The sequence below is a fragment of the Schistocerca serialis genome, chromosome 7, assembly GCF_023864345.2.
Source record: "Schistocerca serialis cubense isolate TAMUIC-IGC-003099 chromosome 7, iqSchSeri2.2, whole genome shotgun sequence".
NCBI classification, from domain to species: domain Eukaryota; kingdom Metazoa; phylum Arthropoda; class Insecta; order Orthoptera; family Acrididae; genus Schistocerca; species Schistocerca serialis.
Window position 1 is genome coordinate 389210172 of NC_064644.1, and position 25306 is coordinate 389235477.

Genomic DNA, 25306 nt, shown 5'->3' on the forward strand with positions numbered 1-25306 from the left:
TTCTCTTAATGCAAGACAAGCAATATCACCAATATTATATGGATATGTGCAGAAACATGGCTGAATTACAAAAACCTGATCCTCACTGGTATAAAATAATAACATTACTGGTAGAAAAACACAATCATCCTTTGACTAAGTATTACAAGTTACACAATGATGTGCTATTTTACCGCCGACATCCAAATGCTACTAACTGGTGTGTATGCATTCCCAAAGAGTCTGAACGTAATTTAATTTGGCACACACACTTAGTTTGGGGTCATTATGGGACAAAAAAGTGTTTAGCGAAGCTCAGTACATACTGTTATTTTAGCAATATGAGAAGAAAAATTTACAGGGAACTGAAAACATGTGTCATATGTCAAAAATCAAAACCTCAGAATTTGTCCACAAAAACAGATTTACATTCTATTTTACCTAGTAAACCCCTGGAAATTCTGTGTACTGACATCAGTGGACCGCATCCAGCAAGCTCTGGAGGCGTCAAATATATCTTAGCTTTTTACGATATATTTTCTAAACATGTTAAACTTTATGCTTTAAAATCCGCCACTGCAAGTGCTATAATACGAAGATTCTCAAGTGATTACCTGACGCACGTGGGAAAACCTAAAGCAATTCTATCAGATAATGCAGCATACTACTCTGGGTATAAATGGAGAAATTTCTTGAAGGAAAATAACATTAAAAGTATATTTATTTCGAGGTTTAGTCCACAATGTAACGCGACCGAGAGACTTTTCCGAGAATTAAACCGTTTCATGAGGACCTATATTTCATCAAAACATACTAATTGGGTGTCCTACCTAAGTCTTTTCGAAGACGTACACAATAACTTAAATATTTACGATACAAATTACACACCTAACGAGATCATGTTCAATTGCAAACAGAACGATCAGTGGATAGAACCATTACCTAAGTTGTCAGACAAGGAAATCACACCTGAACAGAAAATAAAAGAAGTATTGACTACATTGACACATCACGCACAAATACGAAACAAACATCACAGAAACATAATAAAAAGAAAACAAAAATTCGAGGTAGGAATGCTTGTACTACTTCGTACTCATCATAAATCTGTTGCACTCAAACGACGCAACGCTAAGTGGCGTCTGCTATATGAAGGACCTTATATAATTGTTAACATACCGCACCCTGGTGCGTATCTGTTACAACATCGTAGAACTAACAAAATTATTGGGCTATACGCACACCGAGATCTTAGAGCATTTCATGCTGAATAATGTCAAAGTCATACCCATCAAAATATTGCTAAGCAACTCGAAAAACTCTGTTGCTACAACACAGATAATAAGTAGTATAGAAATTTTCATTTCAGCGTTCCAGAGTCGCAGTTGAAGACAGAAGAACTTTTCTTTCAACGCCGCGGCTCCATCGAGAAGACTGAATATTAAAGTAAAATTTATGATTACGTAGCAGTGAATGACATATTAATTTTTCACGGAACATTTGTTATTGTAGGTACCACTGACTTGGTATGACACCTGACGAACTGACAGACGTCATCTGTGAAGCGATCTTTTACTTTGAGAAATAGATTAGACGCACATCTCTCAACACGAAAAGCATCTATCAGTAGTCAAGGCCACACAGACACTCTACACACACGCACAAAACGCGAGGAATCGAACATTTTCTCTGTCTTACTATTTTGAATATTTATTGAGTAGTGAAAACGCCTGGTCTTGCCTACTGATGTAATGAATGTTGTGTCTAACCTATCTTAATTTCAGATGACATCACGAAAAACATCGATAATATCCCAGCAAAACCGCTAAAGAGGATGTAAATATCTGCAATTCATGTAATCAAATGTGACACAATGTAATAACCTATAGCGATGTAATGATGATGTAAACATGTTTATGTGCAACTGTATTATGTTTATGCTAAGAAAATATGTGACGTGTGTATGTATAATTACTTATTTTTTTAACTGATGTATCATGTAAAGATTTGAACAAAACGAGTGCCAAAAAGACATTGCATAGTGAACCTCTGTTCACGGACGTTAACGAACATTACTAACTCTGCAACTACGCAGAAACCTATGTGAAGGAAACGGTTAATGCCATTCATTATGCATCGTACCTATGTAAACGCGATGAACGATTTCCTTGATTAATAACTACGAACATTTAGGTGAGCTATATTCAGCAAAAAACTGAAAATGTGAAGTGAATAATTCGTGCATCGTCTAGTGACATTACTACAGTACCTAACTTCAAGATGTTAACTGGATTAAATGGACACAAAGTGCCTGTCCAGAAAACAACACGACGGGTGGAAGAATTTTGGTTGGAACTTCAGGGAATGAAATGTTCTCGAAATGTGACGGACACTCTTACCTGGACTGTCCAAGGATCGACGCCAGCTATGTGCCGTCCGAGGTTCTGCAACCAAGCTTCCACGGAATGTAAAAAACGAACTGCACGTGGACCAATTACTCGACGGGTCACGTCTGATCTGTAATAAGCAATGCTTTTACTCACTACGAACTGCATCACAACGACTATAATGGAAATGGGAAATGGACACGCTTATGTATTAATCACGTTGTTATACAACGATGTTACTGTGATCAAAAAAACTTTACCACGACGATACTAACCTGTAAAAAATTATTGTGCAGCAGATGAATATGAACTGTGATAGCGACACGATGTGTATAGGTCAACGCACCTGAAAAATACGGACATTTTTCTTTGAAGTATTTCAAAACAATACTATGTAACTAAGAACATTCAACAATCTAAGTTGTATTGTGTTATAACGAATATTGTAAATTTAAAACTAAGTTACCTGTCATAGAATGTAGTCTTCATATATAATCTTGGTTGAATATTTTCTTTGTGCAACGACTGAGAAACGCGCGCACACGAACAATATGAACTGCAATACTGTGCCGCGTGATCTAACTGTACGACATAACGGCAGTCACACAGACGCTTCTGCGCATGCGCGCACTCTATCTGCCAACATAAGAACTTTTATGGCGCACCCGCGTCATTCAAAGTTGTATATAATGTGTATAATGTGTATAATGTAGGTCATGTAAATAGTTGTAGATAACTTAGATTTTCTTGTGCCTTTAGGTGAATTGCTCGCCTGCAGGTGTGTCCTTTCGCCTCGCAATTCAGGGGGCAATATAAAGGCACATTTGCATGCCGAGCGTGAGTTTCCTCGGAAACGCGAGATATTAATTAAATAAGTAATCAGTGACAAATAAATAAAGCCTATGGCACACAACTGCAGCGCTGTGTCGCTGATAAAACAAAAGCACAATTACGTTACTCGTATGTTTGATTAAGAAAGGAGAGCTCTGGTTGAAGTGGTGCGAGAAGCACGTATTTTAGTTTATTGTCTGGCACACCGCCATATTTCATGTTATAGAAAATTACTGCGAGTTGCAACCATACTAGGCACTCGATTCTGAAAAGAATTTATATTTATAAAAGTAAGTAGGATTGTGAACTGTAGGCTTATTCATTGAATATATCTGATTTAACTAACTGTGTAATTTTTTTGTTTAGTAGACAATCACCTCTGTACGACGTTTTGGCATGGCTGGCAAATTATTGTAATATTGAGATTTAGATTATGAGTCCGCACCTACCGCAGCAGTCTTTGGAAACGATTTAATTACGAAGTCCGATTATTTCAGTTTTATTTCACGGTCAACTACGAGTAACATTGCCTTTACGAAAAAGCCATTGCCAAGCGTCTGATACCGAATAATTAAAACCTGACGACTCATAGGAGAGACAATCATACAGATAAAATAATTAATATTTTATTTTATTTTATTTATTTTATTTATTTTATAGGTCCTTTGTTGTTCTTAATATATATTAATGACTTGCCATTCTATATTCATGAAGAGGCAAAGTTAGTTCTCTTTGCTGATGATACAAGTATAGTAATCACACTTGACAAACAAGAATTAACTGATGAAATTGTCAATACTGTCTTTCAGAAAATTACTAAGTGGTTCCTTGTAAATGGACTCTCACTGAATTTTGATAAGACACAGTACATACAGTCCCGCACAGTAAATGGTATGACGCCATTAATAAATATAGACCTTAATCAGAAGCATATAGCTAAGGTAGAATATTCCAAATTTTTAGGTGTGTCCATTGATGAGCAATTAAATTGGAAGAAACACGTTGATGATCTGCTGAAACGTTTGAGTTCAGCTACTTATGCAATAAGGGTCATTGCAAATTTTGGTGATAAACATCTTAGTAAATTAGCTTACTACGCCTATTTTCACTCATTGCTTTCATATGGCATCATATTTTGGGGTAATTCATCACTGAGGAATAAAGTATTTATTGCACAAAAGCGTGTAATCAGAATAATAGCTGGAGTCCACCCAAGATCATCCTGCGGACATTTATTTAAGGATCTAGGGATATTCACAGTAGCTTCTCAGTATATATACTCTCTTATGAAATTTGTTATTAACAACCAAACCCAATTCAAAAGTAATAGCAGTGTGCATAACTACAATACTAGGAGAAAGGATGATCTTCACTATTCAAGATTAAATCTAACTTTGGCACAGAAAGAGGTGAATTATACTGGCACTAAAGTCTTTGGCCACTTACCAAATAGTATCAAAAGTCTGACAGATAACCAACAAGTATTTAAGAAGAAATTAAAAGAATTTCTGAATGACAACTCCTTCTACTCCATAGAGGAATTTTTAGATGTAAATTAAGAAAAAAAGCAAAAAAACAAAAAATGTTAAAAAATAAATAAAAAATAGAATAAAAACACAAAAAAATAAAAAAGTTGTTATATTAACTTAAGTATGTTGTTAAATTAACTTAATTATGTCATGTATTGGAAAATTTGACTCGTTCCACATCATTACGAAATATCGTATTCATGATCCATGGAACTAGTATTAATCTAATCTAATCTAACCTACACTGTGCAGCAATAATCCAGAAGATGACGGCAAACGTAGTGTGGGTAGAGTCTTTTTCAGACCTGTTCCATCTTCTAACTGTTCTCGCAATAAGTCACAGACTTTGGTTACCTTATCTATATGATCGTTCCAATGTAAGTTATTCGTAATTGAAATCCCTAAGTATTTTGTTGAATTCGTAGTCTTCAGATTTGTGTAACCGAAATTTAGCGGATTCCTGTGAGCACTCATGTGGATAACTTAACACTTTCTGTTGTTTAGAGTTAATTGCAACTTTTCTCACCATACAGATATCGTGTCTAAATCATTTTGAAATTGGTTCTGATCATCTAATGAGGGCTGCTCAGATTGTCTCCCAAATAGTTTGCATAGATTAGGGACAGCACATGACCCATAAAATTTTCTTGGGGAGCCCCAGATAACAATTTTGTATGATTCGATGACTTTCCGTCGTCAGTTACATGACCTTCCTGAGAAGAAAACACGAATCTAGTCGCACAAATTAGACGATACTGTGTAAGCACGCAATCTGATGAGAAGTCACTTATGAGTAACGGTGCCAAAAAGCCTTCTGGGGCTCTAGAAATGTGGAATTAATTTGAGATCCTCTGTCGATAGCATTACGACATGAGTAAAGAGCTAGTTGTGTTTCACAAGAACGATACTTTCTGGATCCATGCTATTTGTCAATAAATAGTTTTTTTATAATTCATAATGTTCGTACAGAATATATGTTTCAAAATCCTACTGGAAAGAGGCGTTAGTGATGTAGGTCTATAATACAGCGGATTACTGCCATGTCCTTTCTTGAGTATTGATGTGACCTGTGCAATTTTCCAGTTTTTAGGTACGGATCTTTCGACGAGCGAGTGGTTGTATATAATTGCTATGTATGTAGCTACTTTTCCAGCACACTCTGAAGGGGATCTAATTGGTATAAAATACGGACCGGAGACTTGATTTTATTAAATGATTTACGCTTGCTTTATTATTCTTAGCAGCGTTATTGTCATTATTATTGCTATTAACACTTCCGCAAGCGTTGTGCAGTTGTTTCCTCATTCTTCTGTTCCGGTTGTTTGTAGTTATTCTGTGAAACTACGAATATGTTAGTCGGAGCTAGTCACCATAGAGTAAATATCTCTGGAGTGAGCATTGCGTTCTGCGCGTATTGTCAACATTAAACCAGGACTGTCACGTGTTTTCGGGACTTCGCTGTGCCTGTGTGCTTTCTGCAGCGTTTGAAGTTTATAATATCAAGAGTTTTTGTTGTGTTTCACCGTTTGTTGATAGTGTAATAGCGATGATGAATTACTGTTGTTGCTACGGATACAAAGAAAAATATGTGAAAGGAAGGATAGTAACTTTTCATTGGTACATACCATGTAGCTCTAATTATAGTTATCGTATTATTAAGAGACACTGTATATGTTTAAAAATTTCGAGACGCGTTATAATTAAGGCTTGATTCTGTAGACCTATTTTTCTACGATTTTATGCCTATATAATAGATATTACGGCTCGTACAAAAGCTTACAAACAATCGCTTCCTTTCGTTAATTTGCTAGTGGAACAGGAAAGAGAATGGTTAGTTGTTTCAGCAAATACTATCTTCCATGCATTTATCAGTGACTTGTCGGTTGTGTATATAGATCACGCAGTCTACTATTTATTTAATAAACTGGGAGCAAGTACGTAAAATGCCTTAAATACTCGTAAATACATAAAAGTGTCACCAGTAAGAAAAATTGTGCTTTAGGTCGCAAAAACGAGAAAATAAATACGCAGAAATAGCTGAAAAAAGGACGGAGTAGCAGGGATATAATCGCTAATGTGTGGCAAATTCGGTGTTTTTCGGACACTTGCAAAAGTACTAGCGTACTGTCAAGTCGTTCTGCAAGACTATCATTGGAAAAATGTACGTCAGGCTCTGTAATACTATAAAAGGCCGTATCATACCGAAAACTACCAAAAATCGAGTGCATCTGAACTGTGACACCAATCGCAAAGAAGCAGGATGTAATATCACTTGCCCTCAAAAGTTACGTAGCTGGTTTATTCCCGGTATCAGATGGATATTGTTAAAATGTCTGCGCAACATATATAAATAATCCACGATACGTTCGAAAAGAATCCGTCTGTACTGGGGATGTAGTGACATTCTACACTCCTGGAAATGGAAAAAAGAACACATTGACACCGGTGTGTCAGACCCACCATACTTGCTCCAGACACTGCGAGAGGGCTGTACAAGCAATGATCACACGCACGGCACAGCGGACACACCAGGAACCGCGGTGTTGGCCGTTGTATGGCGCTAGCTGCGCAGCATTTGTGCACCGCCGCCGTCAGTGTCAGCCAGTTTGCCGTGGCATACGGAGCTCCATCCCAGTCTTTAACACTGGTAGCATGCCGCGACAGCGTGGACGTGAACCGTATGTGCAGTTGACGGACTTTGAGCGAGGGCGTATAGTGGGCATGCGGGAGGCCGGGTGGACGTACCGCCGAATTGCTCAACACGTGGGGCGTGAGGTCTCCACAGTACATCGATGTTGTCGCCAGTGGTCGGCGGAAGGTGCACGTGCCCGTCGACCTGGGACCGGACCGCAGCGACGCACGGATGCACGCCAAGACCGTAGGATCCTACGCAGTGCCGTAGGGGACCGCACCGCCACTTCTCAGCAAATTAGGGACACTGTTGCTCCTGGGGTATCGGCGAGGACCATTCGCAACCGTCTCCATAAAGCTGGGCTACGGTCCCGCACACCGTTAGGCCGTCTTCCGCTCACGCCCCAACATCGTGCAGCCCGCCTCCAGTGGTGTCGCGACAGGCGTGAATGGAGGGACGAATGGAGACGTGTCGTCTTCAGCGATGAGAGTCGCTTCTGCCTTGGTGCCAATGATGGTCGTATGCGTGTTTGGCGCCGTGCAGGTGAGCGCCACAATCAGGACTGCATACGACCGAGGCACACAGGGCCAACACCCGGCATCATGGTGTGGGGAGCGATCTCCTACACTGGCCGTACACCACTGGTGATCGTCGAGGGGACACTGAATAGTGCACGGTACATCCAAACCGTCATCGAACCCATCGTTCTACCATTCCTAGACCGGCAAGGGAACTTGCTGTTTCAACAGGACAATGCACGTCCGCATGTATCCCGTGCCACCCAACGTGCTCTAGAAGGTGTAAGTCAACTACCCTGGCCAGCAAGATCTCCGGATCTGTCCCCCATTGAGCATGTTTGGGACTGGATGAAGCGTCGTCTCACACGGTCTGCACGTCCAGCACGAACGCTGGTCCAACTGAGGCGCCAGGTGGAAATGGCATGGCAAGCCGTTCCACAGGACTACATCCAGCATCTCTACGATCGTCTCCATGGGAGAATAGCAGCCTGCATTGCTGCGAAAGGTGGATATACACTGTACTAGTGCCGACATTGTGCACGCTCTGTTGCCTGTGTCTATGTGCCTGTGGTTCTGTCAGTGTGATCATGTGATGTATCTGACCCCAGGAATGTGTCAATAAAGTTTCCCCTTCCTGGGACAATGAATTCACGGTGTTCTTATTTCAATTTCCAGGAGTGTAAATATACAGGACGCTATAGGGACAAACACGACGACGTCCCGAGATCACGTGACCAGGCCGGCGATGTATGTTGACAACACAAAATCTGTTCTGCGCATGTGAATGCTCACTCCAGAGATATTTACTCTATGCTAGTCACGAAATTTATTTATTTACAATACTATTGCACCCGGTAATGAGGGCTCTTTAGTCGGCTTACCGTGAATTTTTATCTCTGTAACACTTGATAGTATATGCACAACCGTCCTGAAATCATTCGCGTCGGCCGTTGTGGACGAGCGGTTCTAGGCGCTTCAGTCTGGAGCCGCGCTGCTGCTACGGTCGCAGCAGGTTCGAATCCTGCCTCGGGCATGGATGTGTGTAATGTCCTTAGGTTAGTTAGGTTTAAGTAGTCCTAAGTCTAGGAGAGTGATGACCTCAGATGTTAAGTCCCACAGTGCTCAGAGCCATTTGAACCATTTTGAAATCATTCACGATGCGTTGCGTATTTCTTAGTCACCACTGTAGCTGCTTTCTGTAATACCACCACGTGTCCCGATCACGGTCAACGGAGGCCAAGCATTTTAATATCATGGTTGGGTAGTAATCTATACGTTTGCTACTTCCAAATGAACGAGGCGAATGCGGACTACCAATAGAAGATCGTATGAACTCCAAACAGTCCTTTTACATGTCAGGAACATGTAGTCCCATACAACAGTTTCACATGTATTACAATATAAAATCTGGAAAGACTAGGGCTCGAACCCAAATCCTTGGTACGACAATTAATGCTTTACCAGCTCCCTCATTTTGTTTTTCCATTTTGTTGGTCATTGTTCTCGTAATTTGGTCTGGACGGTCGTCACGTGACATCCCTTCAAGTTCATAGTTGAATACATAATTCAGTTTATATATATAAATATGTAAACCAGCCATCCCCCTGACCGAACAACCTGAGCTACCGTCCGGGAACCCAATGGGAGCTCTCCACGACAGACGTTCACAGTTATGCTTCTCCTGTACTCTGCAGATCGCTTGTTACCTACACTACTGGCCGTGAAAATTGCTACACCAAGAAGAAATGATAAACGGGTATTCATTGGGCAAATATACTAGAACTGACATGTGATTATATTTTCACGCCTTTTCGGTGCATAGATCCTGAGAAATGGTTCAAATAGCTCTGAGCACTATGCGACTTAACTTCTGTGGTCATCAGTCGCCTAGAACTGAGAACTAATTAAACCTAACTAACCTAAGGACATCACACACATCCATGCCCGAGGCAGGATTCGAACCTGCGACCGTAGCGGTCACTCGGTTCCAGACTGTTACGCCTAGAACCGCACGGTCACTCCGGCCGGTTCCTGAGAAATCAGTACCCAAAACAACCACCTCTGACCATAATAACGGTCTTGTTATTCCTGGACATTGACTCAATCAGAGCTTGCATGGCGTGTACAGGTACAGCTGCCCATGCAGCTTCAACACGATACCACAGTTCATCAAGAGTAGTGACTGGCGTATAGTGACGAGCCAGTAGCTCGGTCACCACTGACCAGACGTTTTCAATTGGTGAGAGATCTGGGGAATGTGCTGGCCAGGGAAGCAATCGAACATTTTCTGTATCCAGAAAGGCCCGTAAAGGACCTTTAACATGCGGTCGTGCACTATCCTGCTGAAATATAGGGTTTCGCAGGGATCGAATGAAGGGTAGAGCCACGGGCTGAAATTTAACGTCCACTGTTCAAAGTGCCGTCAATGCGAACAAGAGGTGACCGAGACGTGTAACCAATGGCACCCCATACCATCACGCCGAGTGACACGCCAGTATGGCGATGGCGAATACACGCCTCCAATGAGTGTTCACCGCGATGTCGCCAAACACGGATGCGACCATCATGATGCTGGAAACAGAACCTGGATTCATCCGAAAAAATGACAGTTTGCCATTCGTGCACGCAGGTTCGTTGTTGAGTACACCATCGCAGGCGCTCCTGTCTGTGATGCAGCGTCAAGGGTAACCGCAGCCATGGTCTCCGAGCTGATAGACCATGCTGCTGCAATCGTCGTCGACCTGTTCGTGCAGATGGTTGTTTTCTTGCAGACGTCCCCATCTGTTGACTCAGGGATCGAGACGTGGCTGCACGATCCGTTACAGCAATGCGGATAAGATGCCTGTCATCTCGACTGCTTAGTGATACAAGGCCGTTGAGATGCAGCACGGCGTTCCGTATTACCATCCTGAACCCACCGATTCCAAATTCTGCTAACAGTCATTGGATCTCGACCAACGCGAGCAGCGATGTCTTGATACGATAAACCGCAATCGCGATAGGCTACAATCCGACCTTTATCAATGTCGGAAACGTGATGGTACGCATTTCTCCTCCTTACACGATGCATCACAACAACTTTTCACCAGGCAACGCCGGTCAACTGCTGTTTGTGTATGAGAAGTCGGTTGGAAACTTTCCTCGTGTCAGCACGTTGTAGGTGTCGCCACCGGCGCCAACCTTGTGTGAATACTCTGAAATTCTAATCATTTGCATATCACAGCATCTTCTTCCTGTCGGTTAAATTTCGCGTCTGTAGCACGTCATCTTCGTGGTGTAGCAATTTTAACGGCCAGTAGTGTATTACTTACCTTTTAGGCACGTTCTCCTGGACGACAGCGCACGGCACAAACTACATCGGAGTTTTGGTCGCTAATGTCTCGATATATAGCGTTTGGTACCGACCTGACGTCTGACGTCTGGAGGTCTCGGTGTAAGTAATGTTAAGCGACGTCCTAAGAAACGTGGCGACTGAGCGCTGTACCTTGGCTTGCAGCCCGGCATTGATTCGACCCACGGAGCCAGGTGGCGGCGCGTGGGGTCTGAGGAGCACGTTGCACAGCGGGAAGGCCTCCGTCTGGCCGTACCACTGCGTCATCGTCCGGCCCGTGCGCGCCTCCACCCACGCCTGCGTCTCCGCGCTCAGAGCGGCGCCTCCTGTCACACTCACACGCACGTGCTGCATGGCCGAGCGCAGTCGGCCCTCCGGAGAATGGCGAGCCAGCGATACCCACTGGTTCGGCGGCATGAAGATGACGGTGGGCTGCGGAAAGACACGCGTCACCTGTACCCATCCTCTGAGTCGCCACACTGCGTTACTGGCCGAAGTGTGGCCAAACTAAGGACAGAACACACTTGCTGAACAGGACATCGGAATCTGTACTCTACGAGATTAAGTTTAGTCGCAAGGTATTTTACTTATAACAGTGTGTAAAATGTGTAATTCTAAAAATTATGTAACTTAATGATACACATTAAAAGAAAATTAAAAAACAAAAATTGTTTTATAGAAACAACAAAAACGCCGAGCGGATACGTTACACTTTCAATAGAAATGGAAAAGAGACGAAGTACCATCTTATTACGGATAAAAGAAATTTATGACCCAATTTGACTAAAAGAAGGCGTTATAACTCTCCCTCTCTGATTGAGAAGAAGAATTACGTCGATAAACGAAATTATTCGAAAATGAAGATATGTAGACTCATACTCTGCTACTGGGGTAACAGGCTCCCAGTTTCTAATTTGCAACCTCGTGAATATTTATTATTAAATGTCCGCCAGTTTTATTCGAATTTGGATGTCGGACTTCGTAGTGAAATAATAGCTGCAGGCACTGGAAACGTTTGCTACGATTAGTAATCTCCAGATGTATAGAAAATGATTCAGGATTGCTCAGTAGCAAGCAGTGATTCTGGAAACCATTACAAGTAGTTACAGAAAATACTACCCAGCCACGCTCTACAAACCCGACCACGTCACCCGCCCCGGTAATCCTATTACAGAGCCTCTGGTTTGTCAGCTGTGAAAATGGTGATTAGGCCTATTACTCTTAAAAAAACACTCATACACCATTTCCAATTAATTCAATTGTTCGTTCACTTGTGCCTTTGTCCGCAATTTCGGCAGGGCCAGCGTTGTTACAATCGGATTTTGCATGGTTAGTTTGAAGGGGTGGCCGAATGCCCTTCCTTCCGCCACCACATACCCCCGGGGACGCAATCAGTATACCCCTACTGTCTGCATCTAGTGTAAATCATGAAATAGTGCGAACGTGTTTCAAATCTCTGCGTGTCGTGTAACTGAGGCAGACATGGGGATCAGCCCGGTATTCACCTAGGGGGATGTGGAAAACCGCCTAAAAACCACATCCAGGGTGGCAGGCATACCGGCCCTCGTCGTTAATCCGCCGGGCGGAATCGATACGTTGTTGGCGCGCCTACCAGTCCAGGAAGTAGCGCATTAGCGCTCTCGGCTAACCTGGCGGGTTAATGCAACTATTATTAACGATGAATTACACATTCTTACGTAAGCAATGGCCAAGGCAGGAGAAAGTAGGCTGGCTGAAGAAGAAGAAGAATTAAAAGAAAGTATATAAGAACAAGTAATGAACAAATTACAAAAATTTACAGATAACGTTTTGTTGATTTCTAATCGTAATTACTGATATATATTAAGCTTGCCTATTCTGGCCATGTGCATATAAGGTCATCCAATTACAGGTTCCTAATAGCATGTATAATACAAAATACACATAGCTTTAAGAATAATTTGATGTAGTGTTGCAGGGTCTGTTGAGAGAACATATTGAGAAGCCTCAAGAAATAGCCAGTTTGGCAGTGAAGCAAGGTGCGAGGGAGAGGGAGACCAGGGCTGGACGTCAGTAAGCAGGTTCAAGTGGATGTACATTGCAGTAGTTCTGCAGAGATGAATTGCGCAGGATAGCCTAGCGTGGGCAGTTGTATCAAACCAGTCTTCAGACTGAAGAGCATAACAACCACCACAGGCTACTCTGTCAACCCTCGTGCTTATAAAATACCGTGCTCTCTACAAAGGTTTACTGCAACTCAGTCGATCTCATTATTGAGAATGACAATCAGCAAGGTGATGCCATGATGAGACACTGGTTTTGTATTCTGGAGTAGTTGGTTGAAATCCTATCCATGACCTCCAGATTTGCTTCATATGTTGTTTCTCTATACCAGCTAAGCAGTTGGCAGGTCGATTCTGATCCACACACACATACACACACACACACACACACACACACACACACACACACAAGATGATTCTGCTGCCCTTACCCACGGGTTTTATGCAATCTGCATCACCTTCAAATGCCACATGCGAGGTTTTCATATTCTCTCACTCACTATACTTTTGTATTAGCCATACAAAAAAGAACAGGTCCTTTTTGTAGGAAATTTGATGTAGCTAAATTGTATTGGGGTACATTTTTGTTAGATGCCGTAGTTTTCGAATTATTCAAGGAAAACATACAAAAGTGATTTTTAAACGCGTTTTTCTTGAAAAACTCGAAAACCGTGGGCTCCAGCGAAAACGTATCCTAGTACCAAATTGAACTACATTAAATATCTTGTAAAAAGGTCATTTTCCGTTTTTCTCTAGGAATAACAGCTTGTGTGTAGCGAGCAAGAGGATATGAAAATCTCGCTTGTGGTTTTTGAAGCTTATGTGCCTATCATAAAACTTGTAGGTAGGGGCAATCGACCCATCTGACTGGCGCTACCAGGCCTGTGGCTGCGTCTAATAGCAGATACATACCGTGGGGACCGCTGGATGGCGCAGAGGCTGTATCAGTGCCGAGACCGGCATCCAAGAAAGGACCGACGAGTAGCACAGCATGGTGCCAGCACCCTGTGTGACGTCAAAACCGGACAGGTCTAACTCCAGGTGATGAGAGGCGAGTCCCTTGTGAAAGTGATCCTCCGCTGGGCTCAAAGCCCAGATACACTACTCCGGTGGAAGCTGTTGTGACAAAGAGTGGGGCGTAAAAATAGCTGCTTCAGGCTCAGTGTGTACCAATCTGGCTCATTGTATGGCAGTTTGCAAAGTGTAGGATGGTGAGGTTTGCAGTACTGCAGTACCCGATACGGAATGTTCTAACTAGCAGTCGTGGCTCGCTCGACCCAATGCCGTAACAGTATGATGAGGTGTCTACATTTCTCTTCTGCTAATTTTCCCTGAGAGCATTTCGGGTCATTAAGCACGGAGAAATAAAACCAAAACATTCGTGACACCTTTGTTTTATTGCAAAGACCGGAATCTATTGCGCCTTTCTAGTAGGAAACTGGCCACTCTGTAATCAGGAAGAAAACACTGGCAGTTACCACTGTCCTAGAGACACATGTAACTGCACCACTCAATGAGCCACCCATCTCCTACTTATGAGGGTGGTACAATAACTAAACCAACACATTTCTATTCAGGATTCCAATACATATTATTATTCCCCACTTTTTTGACTACAAATCCATATTTTTCAACGTATTCTCCGTTCCACACAAAGGAGGAGGAGGAGATTAGTGTTTGACGTCCCGTCGACAACGAGGTCATTAGAGACGGAGCGCAAGCTCGGGTTAGGGAAGGATGGGGAAGGAAATCGGCCGTGCCATTTCAAAGGAACCATCCCGGCATTTGCCTGAAGCGATTTAGGGAAATCACGGAAAACCTAAATCAGGATGGCCGGAGACGGGATTGAACCGTCGTCCTCCCGAACGCGAGTCCAGTGTGCTAACCACTGCGCCACCTCGCTCGGTCCACACAAAGGCCTTTCGTCTGGAAGGACCTGTAGACCCGCTTGGTACCACCTTCTGGTCGGTGTCAGAGCCAACGTCTTGCTGCATCAGTAACCTCTCCATCAACCACGTACTGCATGGATCCTTCAATAGGGCAAACAGACGGAAGTCGAAAGGTTCGAAATCCAGGCTGTAGGTTGGACGAGGAAGAACCGTCCAGTGAAATTTAGTGAGCTCCTCTCAGGTACGCAGACTTGTGTGAGGCCTTGTGCTATGATGCATAAGAAGAAATTCGTTTGCATTTTTGTGGCAACGAACACACTGAAGTCGTTTCTCCAATTTCATGATGTAGCACAATACACTTCGAAGTTGATCGTTGCACCGTGAAGGAGAACATAAAATAAAATAACCTCTTCATAGTCTCAGAAGACCGTCGCCATGACATTACCAGCTGAGGGTGTGGCACAACTCCATGGATTGCCGTTTTGTTTCTGGTGCGAAGCAATGAAGTCATGTTTCATAGGTTGTGACGATGTTAGACAAAAACCGTCATGATCAACTTCATATGCGATAGCAATTCTACACAGATGGTCCTTCACTGATATATATCGCCTTTTGCTAGGTGGCATGTGTTTGAATATGATTTGTCGATCACCACGAATGAGAGTGTCCACACGTTCCAGCATTGCAGGAGTCACAGCTCTGTGCGGCCGGCTGGCACGCATGACATCAGGCAGGTTTATCCGACCTTATTGTGATGACAGACGCCGCTCTCAACGACTCACCGAACTTTTATTCACTGCCAGGACTTGGAAGACATTCTGCAAGCGCCTTCGAATGTCTGCGATGCTCTGGTTTTCCGCCAAAAGAAACTCAGCGATACCATTCGGTTTTTAACGTACCTCCATTACGGACACCATTTTAAAGGCTACGTATAACGCCCTCACTTATTAGAACTTCATAAAGTGGGAAAACTCCACGATGCACCACAGCAAATTCCATATTTTTCAACCGACATTGGCCGAGAAAAAAATGTGTTGCACGATTTATTGAACACCCCTCATATTAGATTATATGTATTGTTCGATGCAGATGTTCCAAAGTGGGAAGATACTACAGGATGCAGGGCACGTCAGAAAAAAAATGCACAATAAATATGCTAATGTACCTTCTACAGATCCCAAGTGAAATGGCCCTCATGGATGTGAAATAAGTTAAAATTCATTTAAAACGTCGTAAATAACTTGTCACGAAACATGTAAATTTTCAATATACTTAGGTGCATAAGACAATTCTTAGGCTATAGTGGACATGCATCATCAAATAGGAAAATCAATTTACAATTCATGTTTACAATGATCGCATGACCGCACTGGATCTGTACAGAAGCGTATTATTTGATGTTATTAGTTACATATTGGTTCTAGTAAAGGAGTAGAAGAAGCTGACTCCAATAATCCTTTATATTCTTCTTAATCTGATCGTTACTTCAAGTTTAACTTTTTATGGATACTGGCAAGTTATTGAAAACAAGTGTTACTGAAAATGGACAGCTTTCTGGACCAAAGTAAGTGATTTTAAATCTTTGTGAAGATTATTCTTATTTCTGATATTGATTGCATGAACTAAGATGTTAGTTTGAAAAAGAGATATATTTTTAATGACAAATCTGTTTTGAAAGAACTGTATTGGGAAGCAATAGTGAGTATCCCTAGTTCCCTAAATGGGTCTCTGTAGGATGTTCTTGAGGTCACAACACAAGCCATCCTTATTAAATTTTAACTTGGCTTGATGAGTCATCGAACTATACACTATGTGATCAAAAGTATCCGGACACCTGGCTGAAAATCACTTACAAGTTCGTGGCGTCCTCCATCGGTAATGCTGCAATTCATTATGGTGTTGAACCACCCATAGCCTTGATCACAGATTCCACTCTCGCAGGCATACGTTCAATCAGGTGCTGGAAGATTTCTTGAGGAATGGCAGCCCACTCTAAACGGAGCGCTGCTCTTAGGAGAGGTATCGATGTCGGTCGGTGATGTCTGGCACGAAGTCGGCCTTCCAAAACATCCCAAAGGTGTTCTATACGATTCAGGTCAGGACTCCGTGCAGGCCAGGTCATTACAGGAAGGTTATTGTCGTCTAACCATTCCGCCACAGGCCGTGTATTATCAACAGGTGCTCGATCGTGTTGAAAGGTGCCATCTCCATCCCCGAATTGCTCTTCAACAGTGGGAAGCCAGAAGGTGCTTAAATATCAAAGTAGGCCTGTGCTGTGATAGTGCCACGCAAAACAACAAGGGGTGCAAGCCCCTCCATGAAAAACTCGACCACACCGCAACACCACCGCGTCCGAAGTTTACTGTTGGTACTACACACGCTGGCAGATGCCGTTCACCTGGCATTCGCCATACCCTCACCCTGCCATCGGATCACCATATTGTGTACCGTGATTCGTCACTCCACACAACTTTTTCCCCACTGTTCAATCATCCAATGTATACGCTCCTTACACCAAGCGAGGCGTCGTTTGGCATTTACTGGCACGATGTGTGGCTTATGAGCAGCCGCTCGACCATGAAATCCCAAGTTTTCTCATCTCCCGCCTAACTGTCATAGTACTTTCAGCGGATCCTGATGCAGTTTCGAATTCCTGTGTAATGGTCTGGATAGATGTCTGCCCATTACACATTACGATCCTCTTCAACTGCCGGCGGTCTCTGTCTGTCAACAGACGAGGTCGGCCTGTACGCTTTTGTGCTGTACGTGTCCATCCACGTTTCCACTACACTATCACATCGGAAACAGTGGACCTAGGATGTTTAGGAGTGCTGAAATCTCGCGTACAGGCGTACGACACAAATGACACTCAATCACTTGACCACATTCGAAGACCGTAAGCCCCGCGGAGCGCCCCATTCTGCTCTCTCACGATGTCTAATGACTACTGAGGTCGCTGATATGGAGTACCTGGCAGTAGATGGTAGCCCCCAGGGGGTCAACATTCATTTGCTGAGTACGGGCTTGGCGACCCCGGTGTCCTGAGCTGGGGACTGGTCAGCGCCGCCAGTCGTCACCGTAGCCCCCGGACATGCTTCAGCGACCACCGTATGGCGCGGCGGTGGAATGTTGTGTGCTGCAGGGAATGGTAATCTTGGCTTGACCGCCTGGATTGCGAGGAAGGTAAACCTCTATAAAAACCCCTCAATCTTGCGGTGTGCTGCGCGCCTATAAGATGCATGGCTGTTGGGGTGGAACAGTCGGAAGCGGGCAACCTCTGGGGCACCTGCCGCACCCCAGTTGTATAAGGCTTACTCAGGCACGCGGGGCTCTGTCTGAGCGGACCTTTAGTTCCCTAGCTGCTCTTGGGACCACAATGGACCCTTCGACCTCTACATTTCCCCCTACCAGTGGATTGGGTGGGCCACTGGTAGGAAAACACACCCCATCGAAAAAGCGACTTCGTGCTGTGAGTCCTCCAGCGCCTGGTGTTACTAGAGATTTATCAGACTGTAGTAACAGAGCACATGTTGATAACCAGAATGTGTTTTTGATTGTCAAACGGAAGGAGGGTAGCTTTGAGAGGGTTCCTCCCTTTTACATCCACAAGGGTCTTGAGGGAATTGCAGGAATACTGAAATCTGTGAAGCGACTGCGCAATGGGACTCTGTTAGTTGAAACTTCTAGTTCCCATCAAGTCACTTCTCTTCGGAAAGCAACCTGTCTCGGAGAGTACGCTATCGAGACCGAGCTCCACTCCACTTTGAACTATAGTAAGGGTGTTGTGACATGTAGGCACTTGGTGGATATCCCCAAGGACGAGTTGAAATCTGAGTGGGCTGACGAAGGTATTGTTGACGTGCAGCATATTATGAAACGAGTTGATGGGGACCTAGTCAAATCCGACTCGTTTATTCTCACGTTCAATTGCCCGAGACTCCCAGAGCACGTTAAAGCGGGTTTCTTACGTTTGCTACGGTCGCAGGTTCGAATCCTGCCTCTGGCATGGATGTGTGTGATGTCCTTAGGTTAGTTAGGTTTAAGTAGTTCTAAGTTCTAGCGGACTGATGACCACAGCTGTTAAGTCCCATAATGCTCAGAGCCATTTGAACCATTTTTTTCTTACGTTTGCCAGTACGGCCATATTTCCCCAACCCAATGCGCTGTTTTAAATGTCAGCGCTTTGGGCATACTACACTGGGGTGCAATGGGATAGCCACTTGTGGTAAATGTGGTCAGCCTGCCCATGAAGGAGCCGATTGTTCATCGCCTGTGAAGTGCGTGAATTGCTCTGGGAGTCACCCTGTCTGGAGCCGGGTCTGCCCCATATATCTCGAGGAACGGAAGACTTTTTTTTTTTTTTTTTTTTTTTTTTTTTTTTTTTTTTTTTTTTTTCGTCAGTCTACTGACTGGTTTGATGCGGCCCGCCACGAATTCCTTTCCTGTGCTAACCTCTTCATCTCAGAGTAGCACTTGCAACGTACGTCCTCAATTATTTGCTTGAATTATTCCATTCTCTGTCTTCCTCTACAGTTTTTGCCCCCTACAGCTCCCTCTAGTACCATGGAAGTCATTCCCTCATGTCTTAGCAGATGTCCTATCATCCTGTCCCTTCTCCTTATCAGTTTTTCCACATATTCCTTTCCTCTCCGATTCTGCGTAGAAACTCCTCATTCCTTACCTTATCAGTCCACCTAATTTTCAACATTCGTCAATAGCGCCACATCTCAAATGCTTCGATTCTCTTCTGTTCCGGTTTTCCCACAGTCCATGTTTCACTACCACACAATGCTGTACTCCAGACGTACATCCACAGAAATTTCTTCCTCAAATTAAGGCCGATATTTGATATTAGTAGACTTCTCTTGGCCAGATATGCCTTTTTTGCCATAGCGAGTCTGCTTTTGATGTCCTCCTTGCTCCGTCCGTCATTGGTTATTTTACTGCCTAGGTAGCAGAATTCCTTAACTTTATTGACTTCGTGACCATCAATCCTGATATTAAGTTTCTCGCTGTTCTCATTTCTACTACTTCTCATTACCTTCGTCTTTCTCCGATTTACTCTCAAACCATACTGTGTACTCATTAACTGTTCATTCCGTTCAGCAGATCATTTAATTCTTCTTCACTTTCACTCAGGATAGCAATGTCATCAGCGAATCGTATCATTGATATCCTTTCACCTTGTATTTTAATTCCATTCCTGAACCTTTCTTTTATTTCCATCATTGCTTCCTCGATGTACAGATTGAAGAGTAGGGGCGAAAGGCTACAGCCTTGTCTTACACCTTTCTTAATACGAGCACTTCGTTCTTGATCGTCCACTCTTATTATTCCCTCTTGGTTGTTGTACATATTCAATATGACCCGTCTCTCCCTGTAGCTTACCCCTACTTTTTTCGGAATCTCGAACAGCTTGCACCATTTTATATTGTCGAACGCTTTTTCCAGGTCGACAAATCCTATGAAAGTGTCTTGATTTATCTTTAGCCTTGCTTCCATTATTAGCCGCAACGTCAGATTTGCCTCTCTCGTCCCTTTACTTTTCCTAAAGCCAAACTGATCGTCACCTAGCGCATTCTCAATTTTCTTTTCCATTCTTCTGTATACTATTCTTGTAAGCAGCTTCGATGCATGAGCTGTTAAGCTGATTGTGCGATAATTCTCGCACTTGTCAGCTCTTGCCGTCTTCGGAATTGTGTGGATGATGCTTTTCCGCAAGTCAGATGGTATATCGCCAGACTCATATATTCTACACACCAACGTGAATAGTCGTTTTGTTGCCACTTCCCCCAATGATTTTAGAAATTCTGATGGAAATTTATCTATCCCTTCTGCCTTATTTGACCGTGAGTCCTACAAAACTCTTTTAAATTCCGATTCTAATACTGGATCCCCTATCTCTTCTAAATCGACTCCTGTTTCTTCTTCTATCACATCAGACAAATCTTCACCCTCATAGAGGCTTTCAATGTATTCTTTCCACCTATCTGCTCTCTCCTCTGCATTTAACAGTGGAATTCCCGTTGCACTCTTAATGTTACCACCGTTGCTTTTAATGTCACCAAAGGTTGTTTTGACTTTCCTGTATGCTGAGTCTGTCCTTCCGACAATCATATCTTTTTCGATGTCTTCACATTTTTCCTGCAGCCATTTCGTCTTAGTTTCCCTGCACTTCCTATTTATTTCATTCCTCAGCGACTTGTATTTCTGTATTCCTGATTTTCCCGGAACATGTTTGTACTTCCTCCTTTCATCAATCAACTGAAGTATTTCTTCTGTTACCCATGGTTTCTTCGCAGCTACCTTCTTTGTACCTATGTTTTCCTTTCCAACTTCTGTGATGGCCCTTTTTAGAGATGTCCATTCCTCTTCAACTGTACTGCCTACTGCGCTATTCCTTATAGCTGTATCTATACCGTTAGAGAACTTCAAACGTATCTCGTCATTCCGTAGTACTTCCGTATGCCACTTCTTTGCGTATTGATTCTTTCTGACTAATGTCTTGAACTTCAGCCTACTCTTCATCACTACTGTATTGTGATCTGAGTCTGTATCTGCTCCTGGATACGCCTTACAATCCAGTATCTGATTTCGGAATCTCTGTCTGACCATGATGTAATCTAATTGAAATCTTCCCGTATCTCCCGGCCTTTTCCAAGTATACCTCCTCCTCTTGTGATTCTTGAACAGGGTATTCGCTATTACTAGCTGAAACTTGTTACAGAACTCAATTAGTCTTTCTCCTCTTTCATTCCTCTTCTACTCCTTCCCCTACAACTGCATTCCAGTCGCCCATGACTATTAGATTTTCGTCCCCCTTTACATACTGAATTACCCTTTCAGTATCCTCATACACTTTCTCTATCTGTTCATCTTCAGCTTGGGACGTCGGCGTGTATACCTGAACTATCGTTGCCGGTGTTGATCTGCTGTCGATTCTGATTAGAACCACCCAGTCACTGAACTGTTCACAGTAACAAACCCTCTGCCCTACCTTCCTATTCATAACGAATCCTACACCTGTTATACCATTTTCTGCTGCAGCTGATATTACGCGATACTCATCTGACCAGAAATCCTTGTCTTCCTTCCACTTCACTTCACTGACCCCTACTATATCTAGATTGAGCCTTTGCAGTCCGCAGCTCGTGGTCGTGCGGTAGCGTTCTCGCTTCCCACGCCCGGGTTCCCGGGTTCGATTCCCGGCGGGGTCAGGGATTTTCTCTGCCTCGTGATGACTGGGTGTTGTGTGATGTCCTTGGGTTGGTTAGGTTTAAGTAGTTCTAAGTTCTAGGGGACTGATGACCATAGATGTTAAGTCCCATAGTGCTCAGGGCCATTTGAACCATTTGAGCCTTTGCATTTCCCTTCCAGATTTTCTAGTTTCCCTACCACGATCAAGCTTCTGACATTCCACGCCCCGACTCGTAGAACGTTATCCTTTCGTTGATTATTCAATCTTTTTCTCATGGTAACCTCCCCCTTGGCAGTCCCCTCCCGGAGATCCGAATGGGGGACTATTGCGGAATCTTTTGCCAATGGAGAGGTCATCGTGACACTTCTTCAATTACAGGCCACATGTCCTGTGGATACACGTTACGTGTCTTTAATGCAGTGGTTTGCATTGCCTTCTGCATTCTCATGTCGTTGATCATTGCTGATTCTTCCGCCTTTAGGGGCAATTTCCCACCCCTAGGACAAGAGAGTGCCCTGAACCTCTATCCGCTCCTCCGCCCTCTTTGACAAGGCCGTTGGCAGAATGAGGCTGACTTCTTATGCCGGAAGTCTTCGGCCGCCAATGCTGATTACTTATCAAAATTTAGGCAGTGGTGGGGATCGAACCCGGGACCGAAGACGTTTTCATTATGAATCAAAGACGCTACCCCTAGACCACGGGTACCGGAGATCAAAACATCTAAGCGCATCCCCTATGGTGACGCCAAGAAGCTCTTTAAGGCCATGCAGCCTCCTGTGTTTACAACATCTTTCGCTTCCGCTCTGCAGAAACCGGTACAGTTGGCCACTGTTGCTACACAATCTGAGGCTGCTAGTGTCAGCACAATACCTGCGTTTGCCAGTGCACTTGTGCTGCTGTGGTTGTTTTGCAACCTACAGCTCTCCCCACAACGTCGAACAAGGCCGTGGTTGCTGACATTGAGGTACTTTTTGCCCCTCCCCATATGGCGCCTTCTGCGCAGGCGAGTAAAGCTCCAACTGTTGAAAAGGTTCTGCATTCTAAGACCCCCCAAGAAAAAGACGCCGAAGGTGAAAGTTTTGCCACCTGAGGAGACTAGTCAGGGTTGGTCCGATGGCGAGGCCATCGTACTGTCTGACATCTCCCTTGGGTCGCCATCGGAGCTGATGGACATTGATGTCGATCGGGGGCGATATTCTCGCCCCAGGAATAAATCTCCGGCCAGTACGGGCTCTCCTCCAAAGCACAGAGGCAGGGTGAAAGTTCAGCCACCCTTATCACTGGCTCCCGTATTACAGTGGAACCTGAATGGGTTCAGGACGCATGTGGCCGAATTACAACTCCTTGTACGAGAGCGCCTCTTGTTCTTATGTCTCCAAGAGACACATTTTCGGGCCACTGACGCTTCTTCTTTACGGGGCTATACCGTGTATCGAAAAGACGATCTGATGGGGGAAAGGGCAAAGGGTGGTGTTGCGGTTTTTGTCCGTGACATGCACCACTCATCTGAGCTACCTCTCGTTATGGACTTGCAAGCAGTTGCAGTTGACCTTCTTGTGGGGTGGAGGCTCACAATCTGTTCCGTTTACTTACCGCCTCTTCTTTCTGTTCTTCCTCCAGTCTTGTCACTGCTAGTCGGCAGCTGCAGCTTACGATAAAGCGATTAGAGGCATGGACTGCGAAGACGGGTTTTACCTTTTCTGCAGACAAATGTGTGTGTGTTCATTTTAATCGTTCTCGACATCCTTTTACCTCCCCTGAATTGCGTCTGAGGGACACCATTCTTCCTTTTAGAGACACTGTGAGGTTCCTGGGCCTCACTTTTGATTCCAAGTTGTCGTGGTTGTCGCACTTTAAAGACCTCAAGGTGCGGGCCCTGAAGGCACTGAATATTTTGAAGTGTCTGAGCCGTCGGTCCTGAGGAGCAGATCGGGCGCGTCTGCTGCAGTTTTATAGGGCTTTTGTCCGGTCGCGTCTTGACTATGGATGCACTGTGTATGGGTCAGCGAGGCCTTCGTATCTGAAGATTTTTGACGCAGTACACCATGAGGGTATCAGGCTGGCCACTGGTGCATTCTGTACCAGTCCCATCCCCAGCCTGTGTGCTGAGGCAGGGGAACCGCCGCTCGCCATCCGGCGGAAACTCCTCATGGTGCGACGGGTGTGTCAATTCCTTGCCTGTCCTACCTCCCCTGCGTACCCTACCGTTGCCCGAACGCCTATGGAACGTCTCTTTTCCAGTCGTCCCAGGGCAATGAGACCATTTGGGATTCGTGCCAAGCATTTGCTAGAGTCCCTTGGTGTGGAGCGTGTGGCAACCCAACTCCAGGGTTTTACCCGCCTGCCTCCCTGGTTGCTCCAGAGGCCCAGCGTCCTTTTAGACTTGTCAGAGTACCGGTACTCTGACACTCCTGCGTTTGTTTTTACCTCCTTATTTTACGATATTTTAAACCAGCATCCCGACCATGTACCAGTATTTACGGATGGTTCTAAACAGGGGGACTCTGTTGGTTGTGCTGTTGTTTTCCCTGATCGAGTCGTCAAGTTACGGCTTCCTGCGGCGTTTACCATCTTTGATGCCGGATTGTTTGCGATCTTGCGGGCATTGAATCAGATGAGATGTGTTCCCAGTCTTAAGTTTCTCATCTGTTCTGACTCCCTGAGTGCCCTTCAGACCATGCAACACTTGTACCCAGCAGATACGGTCGTCCAGAACATCCATGATGCCCTACTCCACCTGCAACGGCAGGGGAAGGAGGTTGCTTTCTGCTGGGTGCCGGGCTCGTGGGTATTAGGGGAAACGAACTGGCGGATGTGGCTGCCAGAGATGCATGTTCCCTCCCTCACGTTGTTGAATGTGCCGTCCCCCTCCATGCTGTTACCTCCCTTTTGCGTTTCAGTGTTATGCGTCAATGGGAAGAGGAGTGGCTGGCAGTCGGTGAAAATAAGCTGCGTCTGGTCAAGGCCACC

At 44.3% G+C, this 25306-nt stretch overlaps 1 protein-coding gene across 1 annotated transcript in view; it reads right to left on the bottom strand.

Moving 5' to 3' along the window:
* The window catches only part of LOC126413119 (uncharacterized), a 114992-nt gene that overhangs the window by 33472 nt on the left and 56214 nt on the right, over nt 1–25306 (bottom strand). The window contains exon 5 of the mRNA XM_050083011.1: nt 11361–11639. Coding sequence (XP_049938968.1) covers nt 11361–11639 — 279 coding nt within the window. The remainder of the gene's footprint in view (nt 1–11360; nt 11640–25306) is intronic.